Source organism: Scomber scombrus, chromosome 11 (genome assembly GCF_963691925.1).
Source record: "Scomber scombrus chromosome 11, fScoSco1.1, whole genome shotgun sequence".
Classification (NCBI taxonomy): Eukaryota; Metazoa; Chordata; class Actinopteri; order Scombriformes; family Scombridae; genus Scomber; species Scomber scombrus.
In genome coordinates, this window is record NC_084980.1 from 19,529,083 (window position 1) to 19,545,879 (window position 16,797).

The window sequence follows — 16,797 nt, forward strand, 5'->3', positions numbered from 1 at the left end:
CTCCTCCTGAGCAAAATCTTAAAGGTCTGACTTCAGATATAACCCCCTGTGTAAACGTCAACATTTTCACATGTAACTGTAATTTAAGTACAAATTTGTTCTCAGTAACTGTAACAGATTACACTTACATTTATTTTGTAGTTATATTATGTAACGTCTAACGTACAATTGTGAATAAATAGAAGACAGAGAATAGATGTGAAGTATTGTGTGGGAAATCCATGAGGCTGCAAACAAAAATGATGCGTGAGATGACAACTTCAGCTACATGACACAAATCTGTTTAGACTGATTTCACTTAAATTAAACAAAACTATTCCTCCTTCTTGAAGGGGTCTATACAAAAGCACTTTATCACTATCAGTGATTGTATATGCAACCTTTTTGTGCCTTGATTCTTTCTTTAAATGTATTTTCTAATGTATATAATTACTTTTTATATTTTGTTATTATATTCTATATCTTTTTTTATAATTATTTACAGTTTTCTCTGTAATGGAGCTTCCCAGCCAAAGTATTTCACAACCATACCAGAGTTACAATAAACATCTTGAATAAACAGGGGAAAACAGGGGGTAATCATTTCATGTGTATCTGAAATATTCAGCATTGTCTCACTCTGCAGATACAAAGCCTTTTCACAAATGGATGATGTAAAGCAAAACTATAACAAACAATACGATATATACAGACAGAGATCAGAAATCGTGCAAGATAGACAAAAAAGACAAAAAAGAAAGTGGGAGTATTTGTGAGACTAATTGTTGCAAATTTGACATTTCAGCTCATCCACTGGCTTGATAAATGTTTTCAAATCAGTTTGTAACTGTTAAAATACACAGTATCTGTGTAAAATATGAAAAAATGATCTACAAATCCAAAATGATTACCCAGGGATATGGCAACTCTGATAAGTAGGCTACAATAATAAATACAGGCTGTGAACAGATGAGCATGGTTGGCTTCCCCCCCCTAAATTTAGGCACCTTAATGTGAGGCTAACCCTTAAAGTACATTTACCATCTTAAAAACAAAGAAAAGGAAAAACATATGACTATAATAAAAACATATAAAGGCACAGTATATAATTGCATATACAGTGGGCTATGCACCACACAGGCCACTTTCCGTGCAAAGCCTCCCCGGGGTTGGTCATCACTCCTCTGCAGGAGTTTCATCCAGACAGAGTAGGGATGCGCTCTTCATGTCATGTTCAAGTGCTGGCGGAAATATTTAATTACACACAAACATGCTGTGTATCAAAAGCAAAAGTATTTAAACTATAGATTGACTATAAATGATTAGAAGTCCATGGTTAGACCATATCAATCAGGATACAGAGACGCCCAGATTTAGAGGCTATGCGTGAAAGAACTTGTGGTGATAGCCTACAGATAGGCTATATCTAACCTATACATTTTACTGTGTGTTGCTGTAGCTACCCTATATTTACAATTTTAGCCCAATGCTGTGTTGAATTAATATTAATATAAGACTGTATTGTTAAATTCTTCTTTGTTGTTTGCATGAACAATTATTAAGCTGAGGCTAGTGTATATATCCTTCTTTCTTGTCTTTCATCGATTACACTGTTTCAAGATGTTTTTGTTCTCTCATTATGTAGGCACTGCAGCACAAACTTATTCTCTCATCTTTTAAAACCAAAAATAAAAAAGATATGTTTTTGCTTTTATTGCCGGGTAGTTTTTGTTATTACTTCCGAACCAAAGCCCTTGAATGCGCAACATATCTTCAGGGGTTTGCAAATGTCCGAGCTCGGATTTGTGAAGCTGAATGCAGCACTTTACCCACACGAAAACCTTGAGTTGGTGCAGTCGGAATTTTAAAAGAAGGGATATATTTAACTTTTTGTAGATTGTAATTGTTGTATCCTGTTTTCATACGAACTATAAATATTTATAACACAGTAAAAAGTAATGTTTTAACCTAATATATCCATAAATGTCTGTTTGATGCTAAGTTATGCGCCACCCCGAGCATTCCGCTAATGGACTCGTCCGTCGTCAGGCCTTTGCAGTAGGGAGTTGTTTGGCGGATCCCGCAAGTTTTGCTTTACTTTACATGTTATTTTTGTTTGCCTAAGGAGCGGTAATTTCTCCATTTTTTAGCATCGCCTGCTTTGTTGTTTACAGTTTAATCGGTGTGTCGACGGAGTACTAAAGAATACAGTGTTTCGGGGCGTGGTACACACCTAAAAAAGCCCAAAAAAGGAGGAAGGGAAGGAAGGAAAGCATCGGTGAGTCTGACTGACCGCGGCTGAGCTTATGATGCCGACGTTGCGGGACAGCACCATGTCCCACCCCGGCGAGAACTCGCACCAAGTCCGGGTGAAGGCGTATTATAAAGGGTAAGAAATCATCATTTTCTTCAGCATACCACTAATGTTGTTAACAAACCCACAAGTGTCTGTTTTAGACTGGGAAATCTAAGCTAACCAAGAACGCTAACTCAGGAGCTAACTGAGCTAGCGGATTGCTAATGTTGGGATACCCAGCTTTAAGGTAAACTTGACAAGGCAGTCAGGCAGGTGAGACTATACAGGAAAACACCTCCATGTTAACACTGTTTAAGACATGTGTCAGAGAAGTTGTCAAGTGCGTGTAAACTAAATTATGATATAGTTGTGAAAGCTTTGGTAGCTAACAGATGCTATTAGATGTATTATCTGTCACTGGTTGTTGATAACAGGCCCAGTTTCATTAAGATAACACCTTATCTGCTGTGGTGTTACAGTAAACCTACTAATAATCATTTCCTGCTGGCAGTCTTGATAGTAAGGAATGCGTAATCTCAACATCTGTATTGATATTGATGCTGTCACCTTAAGCTCGGGTTCACACTTCTTTTCAAAGTCCGTCTCAAATCAACATTGAAACAGGTTTTTCTTTGCTGTAATCATCCCTCCTGATATCATACTGACCATTAGAAGACAGCCCCCCCCCCTTCATAATGCTCTCATAAAGAGATGGGGGGTCAAAATCCACAGTCCTCCTCCAGTCAAGTTCATCTGAAGTTTATATAACGCTTCAGCTGTCCACATGAGTCAAGTCAAATAGATATCTTTCAATATATTGATGTAGTGTGACAACAAAACATTGTATTACAATTAACAATATTTAAAAAATCTTAAAATGTAGTTACAGTGTTTGTGTTTGTGTCCCTTTACCTTCTTCTTAATTCAACCTGAGCCCCATCCATGGCCGCAACTACTTTTTAAGTGTTTTAGAGTGTTTTTATAACCCATTAATCTCTTTTTTGACTTGGTGATTACTGGTTTAGTTTATAAAATGTGGCATAAATGGTAAAACTGCATCACAATTTCTTAAAATCAAGGGTGACTTTTAAATTGCTTGTTTTATCTGACTAAACATGCTGAAACTCAAACATTCAATTTAAATTGGTAGAAAACAGAGAAAAGCAAATTGTCACATTTTAGAGCCTGGCACAAGCAAATATTTTAGTATTTTTTTTGCATTATTAAGTATTCAATTATAGTAAAAAAAATCTGATTAATTTTCTAATTCATTAATTATCTTATTGCACATAAAGTGTTATTGGAAACACTTTTTTAGGGAAACAACTGTTGAAACTAGACAAGCATCCCTGATCATGTGAAGTACGAGCTGTAGAGATGTCGGTGCTTTTGAGGTTTTGTGATACTGAATGGCCGTCTAAGATGCTCCTCCAACTCTCCACTCCTGGCATTGGCAGTTCAGCTTTTTAAAAATGTATTTTTGGTTTCGTACTTGTGATGGAAATGATCGGTCACCCAGGTGTTTCTTTGACACTCCCTGCCTTCTTGTCTCTGTTTGATGGAGCCAGTGATTGGAGCGAAGCCAAGACTTGAAAAACGTGTAGTGCAAGTCACCAGACCTGTTGTATTTCTCACTGCCTCTGTGACACACCTCAGGAGCACTGTGTGTGTGTGTGTGTGTGTGTACTAGGTATTCCTAACTTTGTGGGGACTTAAATCTGTTCACACAGTTATGTTATGGGGACTCGCCTGTCTTATGGGGACAAAAAGCAAGTCCCCTTAAGGTAAATGATTTATTTTAGGGTGAAGACTTGATTTAAAGTTAATATAAGTTTAGGGTTATGTTAAGTTTAGGATAAGGGTTAAGATTAGGCATGTAGTGGTTATGGTTACGGTTAGGATAAGTGTCCAGTAAATGAATGTAAGTCAATGTAATGTCCCCTGAAGTGATGGAAACATGGTGTGTGTGTGTGTGTGTGTGTGTGTGTGTGTGTGTGTGTGTGTGTGTGTGTGTGTGTGTGTGTGTGTGTGTGTGTGTCATCACAGAACAAAGCGTCTGAAGTATTTATGAGGTCGACGCTGAGGAATCTCAGCTATGTTGCTAAAGAGGGAATGCACCGAAATGGTCTCATCGTTCAGGCAGCAGTGTGCATTAAACTCGGATGTTATCAGTGTTGTTATGGTTTCCCTGGAGAGGTTACGGTCAGTCGGGATTGAAGGGTTAGAAATGCGCCCAACTGATAAACTAGATCCGTTCTGACCTAATTTAACAGATCAGGTATAAGCCACATATGACACATAAACACAGTGTATTAAATGTAAAAACATAACTTTTATAAATCTTCTAAAATGGTATAAATGTGAAAAATGAGTGTAACCGCGTGTGGTGAAGAAGTGAAATAAACAGGTTGTGATCCACAAGAGCTGCAGCTTAATAGTAGACTTCTTTAATAATGTAACAATCACCTACAGTCTTTGACAAAATAAAACATTTGAGCTCGTCATCTCGGAGTCTGGGAAGCTGTGAGGAGCATTTTTCACCATTTCTAACATTTAACAAACCAAACGAGTTACTGATTTAAACGAGGAAATGATATAATTAAATAATCTTTAGTTGCGGCTCTACTCTACTGCCATCAAAACCTGAGAGTCCGCAGATTTCCTCTATCATCCAAACACCACAGCGGCTGATTCATCACTGCGTTTCAGAGAGTTAATCAATGAAATCAGCTGATGGAGTGATTTGTTTTTGAAAACCTCCTTAAAGCCTAAAAAAAACATCCAGTCAGCAAATTTAAATCAGTCTCTTTAAATCTCTCTCCTGCTCCTGATGATCAGTTTCTTTTCAGACAGAAATCGTCAGACTGGTGTCAGCCTGTAGCAGCCTCGGCCTGTCACAGCCTCGACTCAGCCTTCATTGAGCTCTCAGACAGACTCAACGGTCAATAGAGGAGGCTGCAGACGCAACGATCACATGACCACTAACTGATAGTGGTGTAGTTGATGGACTCCAAATCCTAGTATATACAGTGAAGTATGGAAATAACCCTGACTGTATATAGAGGAATGGAGACAGTGCAGTGTAGTATGCTTCAAAAATGTAAGGAATTTAGGATTTGGGATTTTTTTTTACTTATCTTATTTAATGACACTTTTCCTACATACTAAAGCTTCCACTGTAGGCGTACACTAGAGAGTGATTTTGAGAAGTATGGAAATAATGCAGTATATATAGAGGAATGGAGCAGTACATTATAGTATATTTCAAAAGTGCAAAATGTAGTTCACTGTCTTTAGGATTTGTGTCATTTTTATTAAATCTGATGTTTTTAATGACACTTTTTCTACATATTAAAGCTTCTCATTGCACACGTTTCCCACTGTAGGTGTACATTTAGAGAGTTAATAAAGCAATTTGTACATTTGATAGTTAAATAGCTCTCCTTCATGAAATTAAACAGTACCGCCTACACTAAACTCTCCCTTGATGATCTATTTTGTTTCGTATCCTGCAGCGTCTTTTTTAAAAAGGGAGTTTTTAAAAGAGGTTAATAAAGCAATTTTGACAGCTGACAAACAGATCAGGCTTTAAATTTCAGATATAATCCATAGAATAAAAACAGTATCTTCTCTTTTTTAACTTAGATTAAACAGCATCTTCTGTATTTGATGAGTTGTTTTTCAAGTTTTTTCAGATTTGTATGTGTTTAGCAGTCAGTTTATTTTAGTCGTTTATCTGATTGTCACAGAAAATATTTGAAATGTTTTTGTCAACCTGTGTCTAAAGAAAAAATGAGATATACACACATACAGCTCTACATGAAGCTAAGCTGTGTGTTGATGGTTATTTTGGACAAAAACCATCTCTGTGTCACTGTGTCAGACCAAAAAAATATTATATAAGATTTTATTTTGAGGAGTTGCAAACGACTACTAAAACAAAGACTTCTTATGTGCCAGATCAACTTGAGGATTCCTGTATGAGGCATGTTGTTTGGCAGGAAACTGGGATTACACCGGCTCAAGGGTACAGTTCAGTTCACTTATTTTTCCTTTAAAAAAAAAAAAAAAAAAAAAAAGGAGTTGCTCTTCTTTTTCTTTCTTTTTGTTTTGTTTTCAAAGATTCTGCCATCTGCATCGCTGCTCCGAGGCTGGGCTTTGTTTAAAATACGGGAAGCGTTCCTGGTCTCACCATTTACTTTAAGCTCTGAAAGCCCCTCGAGCACTGAGCTACAAAGTCATGCCCCCCACCCCACGCCCCCATCCACCAACACATATCTCAGCTCATTACTGCAGCTCACAGGTTTAAATATCACTGAATCTCAGCTGCTGTGTGATGTGTCAACCCATCCTACACATTGCGTGTAACAGAGATGCAATATTATACATTTTGATGGTATGATTATAGTCTGGAGGGGAGAATAAATCACTGTTTCATGATTATTATACATTAATTTATTTCACAATAATACAGATGGATGAAAGTAAAAGTATTAAAAGATGCAGTCTAAGGCTAAAAGTGAAACATAAAACTAATAACTTAAGTGGAATTTTAATATTTAAAATATCATTTCAAAACAATATTATTATTAAAATAGATTAATATGAACTTTATTGATTCCTCAGGGGAAAATATTACTGATGTAGGTAATACACTGAAGTGTTTTTATATTAAACTGCCATCAATGCCTATATTTTAAATTCATTTTTAATAATCAAGTTTAATAATTAATTTAAATTCACATGTGGCCTGAGAAAATCATATTTTATTATTTATTTATTTTTTATTAATTATTTTTATTTTTTTGTACTTTTAGTCAAAATGAAAGGAATAAATTGAGAATATGTTTTTATGCAGGTGTTATGAATCCCAGGTGCTGGAAGTCTACCTAGTGAAGTTAGTTTTATCCACCAGGCGTGTTTACCTGTCATACTCATGTTTACTCAGCACAGACAGGAGGATGAACAGGATGTAACCGGTCACACTGATCACAACATGCTTTGGTGAGCGTTCACTTATAAACGGTGTAATGCTCCTTTTCAATGCTTAGTTGCACTGAAACTCTCCTTCGTTAATTGTAAGTGACATTTAATTCCCTCCCAACTCAAGGTTTCATTAAGCAGTGTGGCACTAATAGACAATAACAATCACACTAGGGGGGAATAAATAGTTTAAGAAAATGGTGTAAACATTTCTTTTTTTTTTTAAATAGTAAAAATACCTCAAAAATGAGTTATAATTTCATTTAAATGAGGACTATTGACCATAATTTCCTAAATTATGTATAAAACCTGTGTTAATAAGGGGGAATGAAGTTGGCTCAAAATTTAAAAAATGTATACCTTTATGCTTTATACCTTTATGCTTTATAAACAGTCAAACCAGACCAGGGGGGTTAAAACAACCGCAATTTCCCTCACAGTATAACTTATAATTATAGAAAAATAACGAACCATAGTTCCTTTTTTTTTGAAAGCGAGAGCAGAAATACTTGTTGTAGCTGAGCCTTTACAGCCTTTTTAAGTGTGGTGAAATAGTTTAATCACCGTGTCGCTAGCGTGTGTAATGCAGCTCGAGTGTCGGTACACGTGTGTGTCTGTCGCTACGAGTGACCTTGTCCCTGGGGCTCAGCGGGAGTGCAGCGTTCGGCCGGTGCTGTTGTGCTGCGAGGAGCGAGGCCCCCCCCCCCCCCACCGCTCAGCACCACAGGTGGGCCATGTTGTTGCCTGGAAACGAGAGCATCCCGCAGTATGTGTTTCACTCACCCTGACCTTACTGTGGGTGGAGTGGGAGAGTCAGGGTGGGTTTTTGTTTTTATAAAGGGGCGTCAGGTGTGACCTTAGTATGTTTAAACTCCTGCGTGTGTGTTTATGTATTTGTTTTTGTATTATTTTTTTTTTATTGTGTTAGCGTTAGTCTGGTTCTCTGAGCGCATGCACTAGGTTTGTGTGAAGGGTGTCGTTGAAGGGGAGGAGGGATTCGGTTTGGGGGGGGGCATACCCGTGCGTGGCAGCCGTGACAGAAAGATGGATGGTCCTCGGTGCTTGTGGAAGCCCAGAGAGGCACCATGACCTCTCTTCCTGCTTGGGCGCTCACCAGTGACGAATGGCTTCATGCTGGGCAGATGGGGCTGCGGAGTCCTACTCACAGCAGTTAAGACGCGAGGGGCACGGGCCAGCAGCTCCCTCCTCCCCCTCCCTTTCCTTCTTTTAATTTAGCTGTACTGTAGGACAGCGGAGAACAGAGGAATGCCAGTTCTGTGAGGAATGCCATTTCCTCCCAGTTACTCACCAGTGATGAGCTCCCAGATGCTCGACATGCAATCCTTCTGCCGTAGTCTCACCCAGAGGAATCCCACATATCAGTTTCCTTCTGTTGTTTCTCACATGTTCTTATTTTTTGTTCATATCTTCAACTTCCTTTAAAAAAATGAAACTATTGGTAATTTTTTGAGTTATTAATGAATTAAAAAATGTATTTTCCAGATCAAAGGAAGCAGCAGAGAAGTTTTAAAACAAGTTAGAGACTTTCTGGCCTGTTAATCAACCAACTAAACGGGGGAATACTGACCCTTGAAATTCATTTAAGTTGAACTCATTTAATTTATTCATTCATCATTCAGTCATTATTTAGTTTTGTGCCTACTTGTGGTGCTGTGATTACAAAAAGAGATCTTGTATTATAAAGAAGGAATGATTATTTTTTGATAAATTCTTTGTGTTAAATGTCAAAAAGTAGTTAAAAATGCCCACCGCAAGTTGAGAGAGCCCCAGGTGATATCTTTTATTTAATCGTCTTTTCTTTTCTGACTAACAATCCAGAAGATATTCCTGTTTTTAAAACTGTATATTTGACATTTGAGAAGCTGAAACCAGCAAATATTTGGCATTTTTGCTTGATTTAACAACATCGTTTCAGTTCCACCGTCTGCAATTAAAAGCCTAAAACCTACGATAAAAAAAAGAGCGAAAAAAAGGGTGGGAGTGTTTTGCTGCCCTACTTTCCACATATTTCTATCGCTTAGTCTCTTCCAGCTTCCTGTGACTGCTGCAGCCATTAGCCGAGCCCGTATCTGTGTCACAGAGGATGTTAATTGAGGCACCGGAGACGCGGCTAAACTTTAACTACAGCATGGACACCCGGCGTTTAATGAACACACAGATCAGGAGACATGTGACATAGTTAAAGTCACCTGCTGGCATCAATGCTGCTGTCTGGATCCTCTACAGTCGCAGTGTGGGAATTATAGTGTGTGTATGTGTGTGTCATGCACTTTATCTTTTGATGTTATCCTGCTTTAGGAGGAAGTGGAGCTGCTGTGCTGGTCCTGTAGGAGAGATCAGACTGTAGGAGTGTAGTTGCCAAAGTGGTGGCATGCAGCCCCCCCCCCCCCCCCCCCCCCCCCCCCCCCTCACAGGCAATGATTAACACCAGCAGGATGGAGGAAGAGGGTGAGAAAATACAGGCAGGGTGGGGAGGAGTGGAGGAGGCATCAGTCTGAGCTTTGCATCACTTTATTCTTGCTTGAATATATTATTCATTCTTCATGTGCGATATTCAGTCCAGTTTAATACCTGCTCTGAGGGAGTCATGACAACTTAAGATACTCTAGATTAATGGCAAACTCAGATATCAGCCATTAAAACCCAGTGTTTTCCTCCAGGAGTGGTGGAGAGCCCTCGGTACCAGGACCTGTATTTGTGCACACCTACAGTAGATGTGCTCCACATTTAATCATGTCCACAGAGTCATGTGTGTGATCATTTACAGGAGCTTTTGACATCAGAGGGGCTCCGGAGGTCGAGATAAGTGTCTCTGTGATAATTGTCAAACAATGAAATGCCTCAACACAGTTATGGGGGGGGGGGGCATAACCGTGCTGAGGCACTTCAGTGTGTGTGTGTGTGTGTGTGTGTGTGTGTGTGTGTGTGTGTGTGTGTGTGTGTGTTTGTGTGTGTGTGTGTGTGTGTGTTTGTTTGTGTGTGTGTGTGTGTGTGTGTGTGTGTGGAGGAGCTGAGCCCTGCCTTTCAGCCTAACACCAAAGTATATACATGACACCAGTTCCAGTCCACTCAAAAATGGTGAAAGTGATTATTATGCACCATGTGAAATCTCAGCAGTGGCGTCCATCATTTAGCAGCGGCGCCTCGCTCGAAATCACAATCTCGTGTTATGTTCTCGTTTTATTTATGTGCATTCGTTGCTGCCAAGGACTGACCTGACATTGACCTTACTCACTCCCACGCTGCCCTTGGACTCACACAGCAGAAAGTGAGCGTTGTTTACTTCATGTGTTTGGTTTTTATCATCCTGCTGTAAAGCTCTCAAGTTAATGAAAAACCGGGTCCGTGTTTGATAATGGCAGTAAAGGGAGTAAGAGGTCTCGGTCCTGTTACCCCGTCTTTACTTTTTTACCCTCGTCTTTTAGCCGTACTCCCCTAGTTTTTTCCCATTCTGTCACTCCCATTCGTTCATATAGATGCCTGAGCTCATTCAGTTTTACTTTGTGGCTCTCTTCATCAGGCCTGAGCGATAAAATGATAGCGATATGTGCCGGTAAAAGAGAAAGTACATCATAAAACATTTTTAACAGTGATTTGTAACTGTTTTGGAGAGCTAGAGAGCATTATTACGACCACTAGATGGTGTTAATATGTAACTATGGGCCGGGTCGTTTTTCCCAGACTTATTATTTTTTTTAGGATGTGTTGTTTATTTGTGCTGGCCTGCCACAATATCAGCATTGACCGTTACATCTTGAATGTATTTATTTATTTATTTTACTATTTAAAACGGATAAAATCTCATTTCATTGTTAATTTCATCATTGCATCAATTCATCACGCTTAGATTGGCTCAGCCTCTGAATGAATTCCTGAATTGAATCAATCTCGAATTCGCAAACCACACAAATTTCCCAAAATTGATACTTTCAGATTAACTCTGATAAATTACTTTATGTTCTCATCGCTGCCAATCTCAGAGACGCAACTCTTCAAATGAGTTACTTGCAAGTATGTAAGGAGGAAAAGTTAAATCTGTGCCTTACTCTCTATCTCTCTGCCTCCGTCACTTTTTTTTTTGCAGTCTTTCTCGCTCACTTTTTTTTTTCTTTTGCTGTTTTTTCACACCCACAATTGTGCTGCGCTGCACTGATGAATGCACACACTAATGTGACAGACTGCAAGACTGTGACTCACACAGAAGGTTTTGGAGAAAAAAAAGGACGCTCTCTCGTCTCTTTGCTCTCTCCAATCGAAGGTCTGGTGTTCACTTTGATCGCATCGTTAAAGGAGAGAGGGAGGTTTGGTAGTTATAGACAGTGGTTAAATGTAAATTGGAAACGATTACTGCTGAAATGATCCATCAGTTCACTTAAAAATATCAAATATAATCACTTATCACTTAAAAATATAAAAATATTCTCTGGTTCCAGTTTTTAAAATGTGTGTAATTGAGTGCATCTTAATAAATAAATAAATATATTTTCACTACTAAGTTACTACAAGTTTAAAAATTCATACTTTAAACAGTTCTAATTTCTCTATATTAATACAGACGGCGCCACGCTAATTGGTGGTAAATGTTTTTTTGTTTGTTTGCACTTTGCCTTCTACGTAATCCTGAGGGATGCACAGTTCCAACTTTTTGTCTCTCCTGATTTGGTTTCTGATATCTCCGCTCAGCGTATCTGCCAGTATGACGCAGTGATCTGATGCCAGTGATGTCTTTTTACCCAAATTTAAAATCTGTGCACCTCACTGCCTGGAATGCATCACACAGTTTTTTTTATTTTGGGTAAAATGAGGCCAGAGCTTACTGTGAGACTAAAAACTGAGTTAGGTGGTTTGTTTTTGACTCAATAAATATGATTGATAATGGTAACACTGAATTGTATAATGACAGTGAAACAGAAAAAAGTCTCGTGTTTATCAGTCATATCATGGCCCTGCTATGATTCATAAAATCAGTATCAGAACTGTGCATCTGATCCAAAGTTACCATTTAAATCAAATACTTTATTTGTCTTCTCCGCAGGGACATCATGATCACCCATTTTGAGCCGTCCATCTCGTTTGAGGGCCTGTACGGGGAGGTAAAGGACATGTGCTCAATGGACAATGACCAGCTCTTCACCATGAAGTGGATCGATGAGGAAGGTACGTCTCCTTAGTCCTTCTCGACTCCGTCCTTTCTACTCTTCATGTCTCTCCATCTGTACTTCAGGAAGTGGCCCGAAAAAAAAGGACCAGCCAGACAGAAACGTTGGTGTTCTTCCAAAAATCCACCTCACAGCAGAAATATGTCTATTAAACAAAGATCCTGCTGATGATGACATGACGCATCATCTAGTATATTAAACAAATGCAGATGCCACTGGTTGGAATTGCCAGCATTTGCCGGCTCCACGCATTAACATTAACACGTGTTCAGCCTGCCAGGCACTTGACTGTAAGCCTCAGCCTTTTTCTTGTCACTCAAGAAAGTGTACACCCCTCCCTCCCAACCCCCCAACTCAATTCCTTGTTGTCAGCCAGTTAGTCAGGCAGCAGTAATAGTGTCATAGAAAAGATGGAACCGTCAGATCACTCCGCTCTGGATAAGGTCAGCCTGCCAAAACTCATTAGACTCAGACCAGCTCCTGCTGGTGGCCACCCACATACAATCAACAGAGTCATTAGCCTGTCTGAGAAAGAAAATCTGCTTGATGGTGATAATGAAGCACTCCACTGTTCACAGGTATCTGTCTCTCTTACTGTCCCCTTCCATGGTAACTACAAACGTGCAGCTGTGCAAAGTGAACCCAGGTCATTATCGCGATAATTAGGAAATGTACCAATTAATTAGTTCTTTTTGTCTCCCTCGTTCAACCAAATACCAGATCTGTGTGATCTGCTATATAAGGAATGCTTTATCTTATCTTTAAGTATTTAAAAAACTTTAAAGAAATAATTGATGACAACTTTTAATTAACCCTGTGATGAACATGTTTGGGCCGCAAGTAGACGAGTAGTACCGACAGTCATGGATCCAAAGTATAGCTGAAAAAATGTATTTATTATTCGGTCAACATAAAATTCATCGTCAACATCGTCATTTGTTTGTCTTGCAAAAAAGTCAAACTCGTTCCGGCTTTTCACTTGTGATGATTTGCTGCTTTTCTTTGTTTTATGTTTCAGTAAAGTGAAGATATTTGGTCTTTGAACTGTTATTTAGACAAAACAAGTTGGCCTTCAGAAAACCATGACAGGCATCTTTCCAAAAATGTTTTAAATTAAACAAAATGATTAATTGAAAGTGAACATAATTGTTAGTTGCAGCTAGAACTGAAACAATAAGTTGGTTTAATCAATCTGTCAATCGACAGAAAATTATTCGGCAAGTATTTTGATGGTTGATAAATTATTTGTTATATTTCCAGTATAAATGCCAAATATTTACTCAAATCCAGATTCTCTTTGATGAGGATTTGCTGTTTTTCTTTGTCCTATGTGATAGTATTTAATCATCTGTGGGTTTTGGACGGTTGGCTTATTAAAGCTTATTAAAGATACCACATTGGACTTTAGGAAATTGTAACAGGCACTTTTCACTATTTTCTGACATTTCTGACAGAATTATAGTTGATTATTTGAGAAATCAGTAGATTAATCAATAGTGAAAATAATCATACATCAACTTATCACAAAGACAGACAGGTGTATATGGTAGCAGGAAATTGTACTACTGAAATGCCAAATATGTATTAGATGTAATTAACAGTGTAATTAACTTTTATTTACCACTAAAAACACTGATAAGTTTATTTTTTAGGTGTACATGTCAGGGATACTTACCAAACATGTAATTAATATTGTTATAAATTTAAACTCAGAAATCTTGTTTTGGTTAGGCTGCAATCAAAAGCACCACCTGTAGGATGCGTAGTTGTGACACAAATGTGCTCAAATCTCATCAAACCAACAAATAAATACAAATCTTGACGGCTGCAAAATAATGACGATGGTACACGTGTAGTGGAAAAAATGTACTAAACTGACACGAGGACAATCAGGTGAGTGAGAGTAGTGTAGTGTAGTTCTATACATCACTGTGTAGGTTTATTTCAATCTTTGTTTATCTGTTTTTTCTCCGTCTTTCTCAACATGACAAAAACTTTTCAGTAAAGATACAAGCAGGCAGTGTGGCGCTCCACATGCACATGATGGTGTTTCAGTCCACCCACTCCTACATAAACCTCCAGCAGTTAGTTTTATCTTAATAATAAACACTGTGTGTCATAGTTTCTATTCTCAGGCTATCTATAATGCTGTGATTAGGTAGATAAAGCACTAAGAATAGCATAGATCTCCTCACTGCTGGTTAACATCACTCCTCCGGGTGTGACACTGGGACACATGACTCCTCCTGTTAACGATAAGGAAGTAATTAGACATTTCGTGTGATTGGTATTTTAATTATTGACTCGGGATTGATCACAGCTCAAAGAGGGCTATAAAATTTAACAGGAAACGATTTGAAACGTCACCATTAACCACCACAGTCTCCCACGCTCTTGTTCACACCCACACACACTTTCTTCGATGTTTACTTAAAGTTCATGTGCTGCAATTAATATCACAACTAGAATGGTTAGACTGTGGCTTTTAAAAAAATTAAATGTCATACTGCCCTACTGTAACCCCCCTTTTTTTATACCTGCAACCTTTTGCGCTGGAAAGTGGAAATATGTGTAGCTCTTAATTTCCTTTCCGTCTTGCGGTTACCAGATTTCTTTAAATGTCAGCTGAAAGTGAGAAAACTGATTTTATTCATCCAATTTCTAACAGGTATTTTAGATGTATGCGTGATAAATGTCGGAGACAGGTAATGTATTATTATAACTGGGGCAGCAGTGCAGATGTATAAATTACATGATTTTAACCTGTGTCAGCCTTGTATCCAAAATATTTAAACATAACTGAAGCTTCAATAAATTGAAATTTTTTTTTTTTAATTTTTAGTTTGGACACATTTTCTCCACTCCTCTCTCTGTGCTGTCAGTCCAAAAGCTCAGACATAAAAAAGAAAAATCTGGTCTTCAGGCTGTAGTGTTGTATCTCACTTATAAATCTAATATATGACCCCTTTGATCCTAACTAAGGTTTGAGGGTAGAGGAGAAATTTCATTACCTGACCAACTGCATGTAGGTGTAGATTTTATAGGTTAGTGCAGGAGGTGAAAAAACATCCTCTGATTTTTTCCCTTTAGATGTTTTCTCTCTGTAACCTGGTTTCATTTGTGTGTGTAAATGTGTTGAATGACATCTGGTCTCTCCTCTGCCGTTAGGTGACCCCTGCACCGTGTCATCTCAGCTGGAGTTGGAGGAAGCTCTGCGACTCTACGAACTCAACAAAGACTCGGAGCTCATTATCCACGGTGAGCCTCGCCGCCTCTCAGGCAGACAGCTTCCATACTGTAACCTACACAATTTCAGGATTTGACTAACAGGATGTTTTCTGTGTGCTGTAAGCCAGTAAAGATGTTTAGTTAGTCCACAATCCTGGTGAGAAGCATGTTATCTTTGACTCTCTGTTCTCTGACTCTTTTGGGGATTTTAATGACCAGTTAGGTCTGCCGCATCATGTCGAATCTCGGGTCTTTGAGTTATAGCAGACCCCTGGCCCAGGATCACAGATGACAGCTTTGGTCAGTGCCGACATACCTGGAGAGCTGCGGCAGGGACACAACTTACTGTTTTAGTAGTTAACTGTCTCCCAGTGGGAGTCTCCTCTGATAATAGCATAAATAATTCAGTTTTTTTAATACCCTAAAAAAAAGTAAAAAGTGTTTTTGTTTTGGTAGTAATAGATAAAACAGCTATTAATGTACACAAATACACATTTGTACATAATAGACATACATATACACATAACACATATATTTATATACCTTCACCAATACTTTGACTGACCTGGAAAATGTTGGATTTTTTTTTTTCTTTTTCTGACATTACTCTTTATACTAGAATAATTAATTAAAAAATAACGGCAGGTCCCAGTTACCGTTTTAAATGGACATACAGGGTATCTCAATCCAGGTAGTGTCTGACACAGTTTAAACTTTGAAATCAGCAACCTCAGTTAAGTTGACTAAAATATAGATAAGTAGCATATATATCAAACAGTGACAAAAACAAAAAAGTCAAAAGTATGGGAAACCTGATCAAGATGATCCAACAATAGCGCAAATTGGACTTTTCTAGAAATGTTTTTCTGAAATGGTTTGAAAGGGATTTTTTCTTCCTTTTTCTGCAGTTACGTTGAGCCACAAAAACACAAATTACATATTTAGATTCAATTCGCCTTCAATCTAAAAATGTCTGGGTGCATGACAAGCCTGAACGCTGCTGTCTGCTTTTAATTTCCTTTTCTATTTCATATCCGTCTGTGCATTTAAACGTCTAAACGCACACAGTGACAGATACACAACAAGGAAGCATCAGAATATACAGTTAATGCAGCACTGACCTGTGAAAAC

General features: G+C 38.3%; 1 protein-coding gene across 3 annotated transcripts in view; it reads left to right on the forward strand.

Moving 5' to 3' along the window:
* Positions 1–2,046: 2,046 nt before the first annotated feature.
* prkci (protein kinase C, iota) overlaps positions 2,047–16,797 on the forward strand; it is a 62,452-nt gene continuing 47,701 nt past the window's right edge. For 2 of the 3 annotated variants that reach the window (XR_009926969.1, XM_062429063.1), the window contains exons 1-3: positions 2,047–2,368; positions 12,315–12,436; positions 15,607–15,696. Coding sequence is in view for 2 of the 3 variants with exons in the window: in XM_062429063.1 (XP_062285047.1) it covers positions 2,286–2,368; positions 12,315–12,436; positions 15,607–15,696 (295 nt within the window). In the remaining variant the exon portion in view is untranslated. Of the gene's footprint in view, positions 2,369–9,577; positions 9,728–12,314; positions 12,437–15,606; positions 15,697–16,797 lie in introns of all 3 variants that reach the window. The other variant, XM_062429064.1, reaches the window with a different exon arrangement.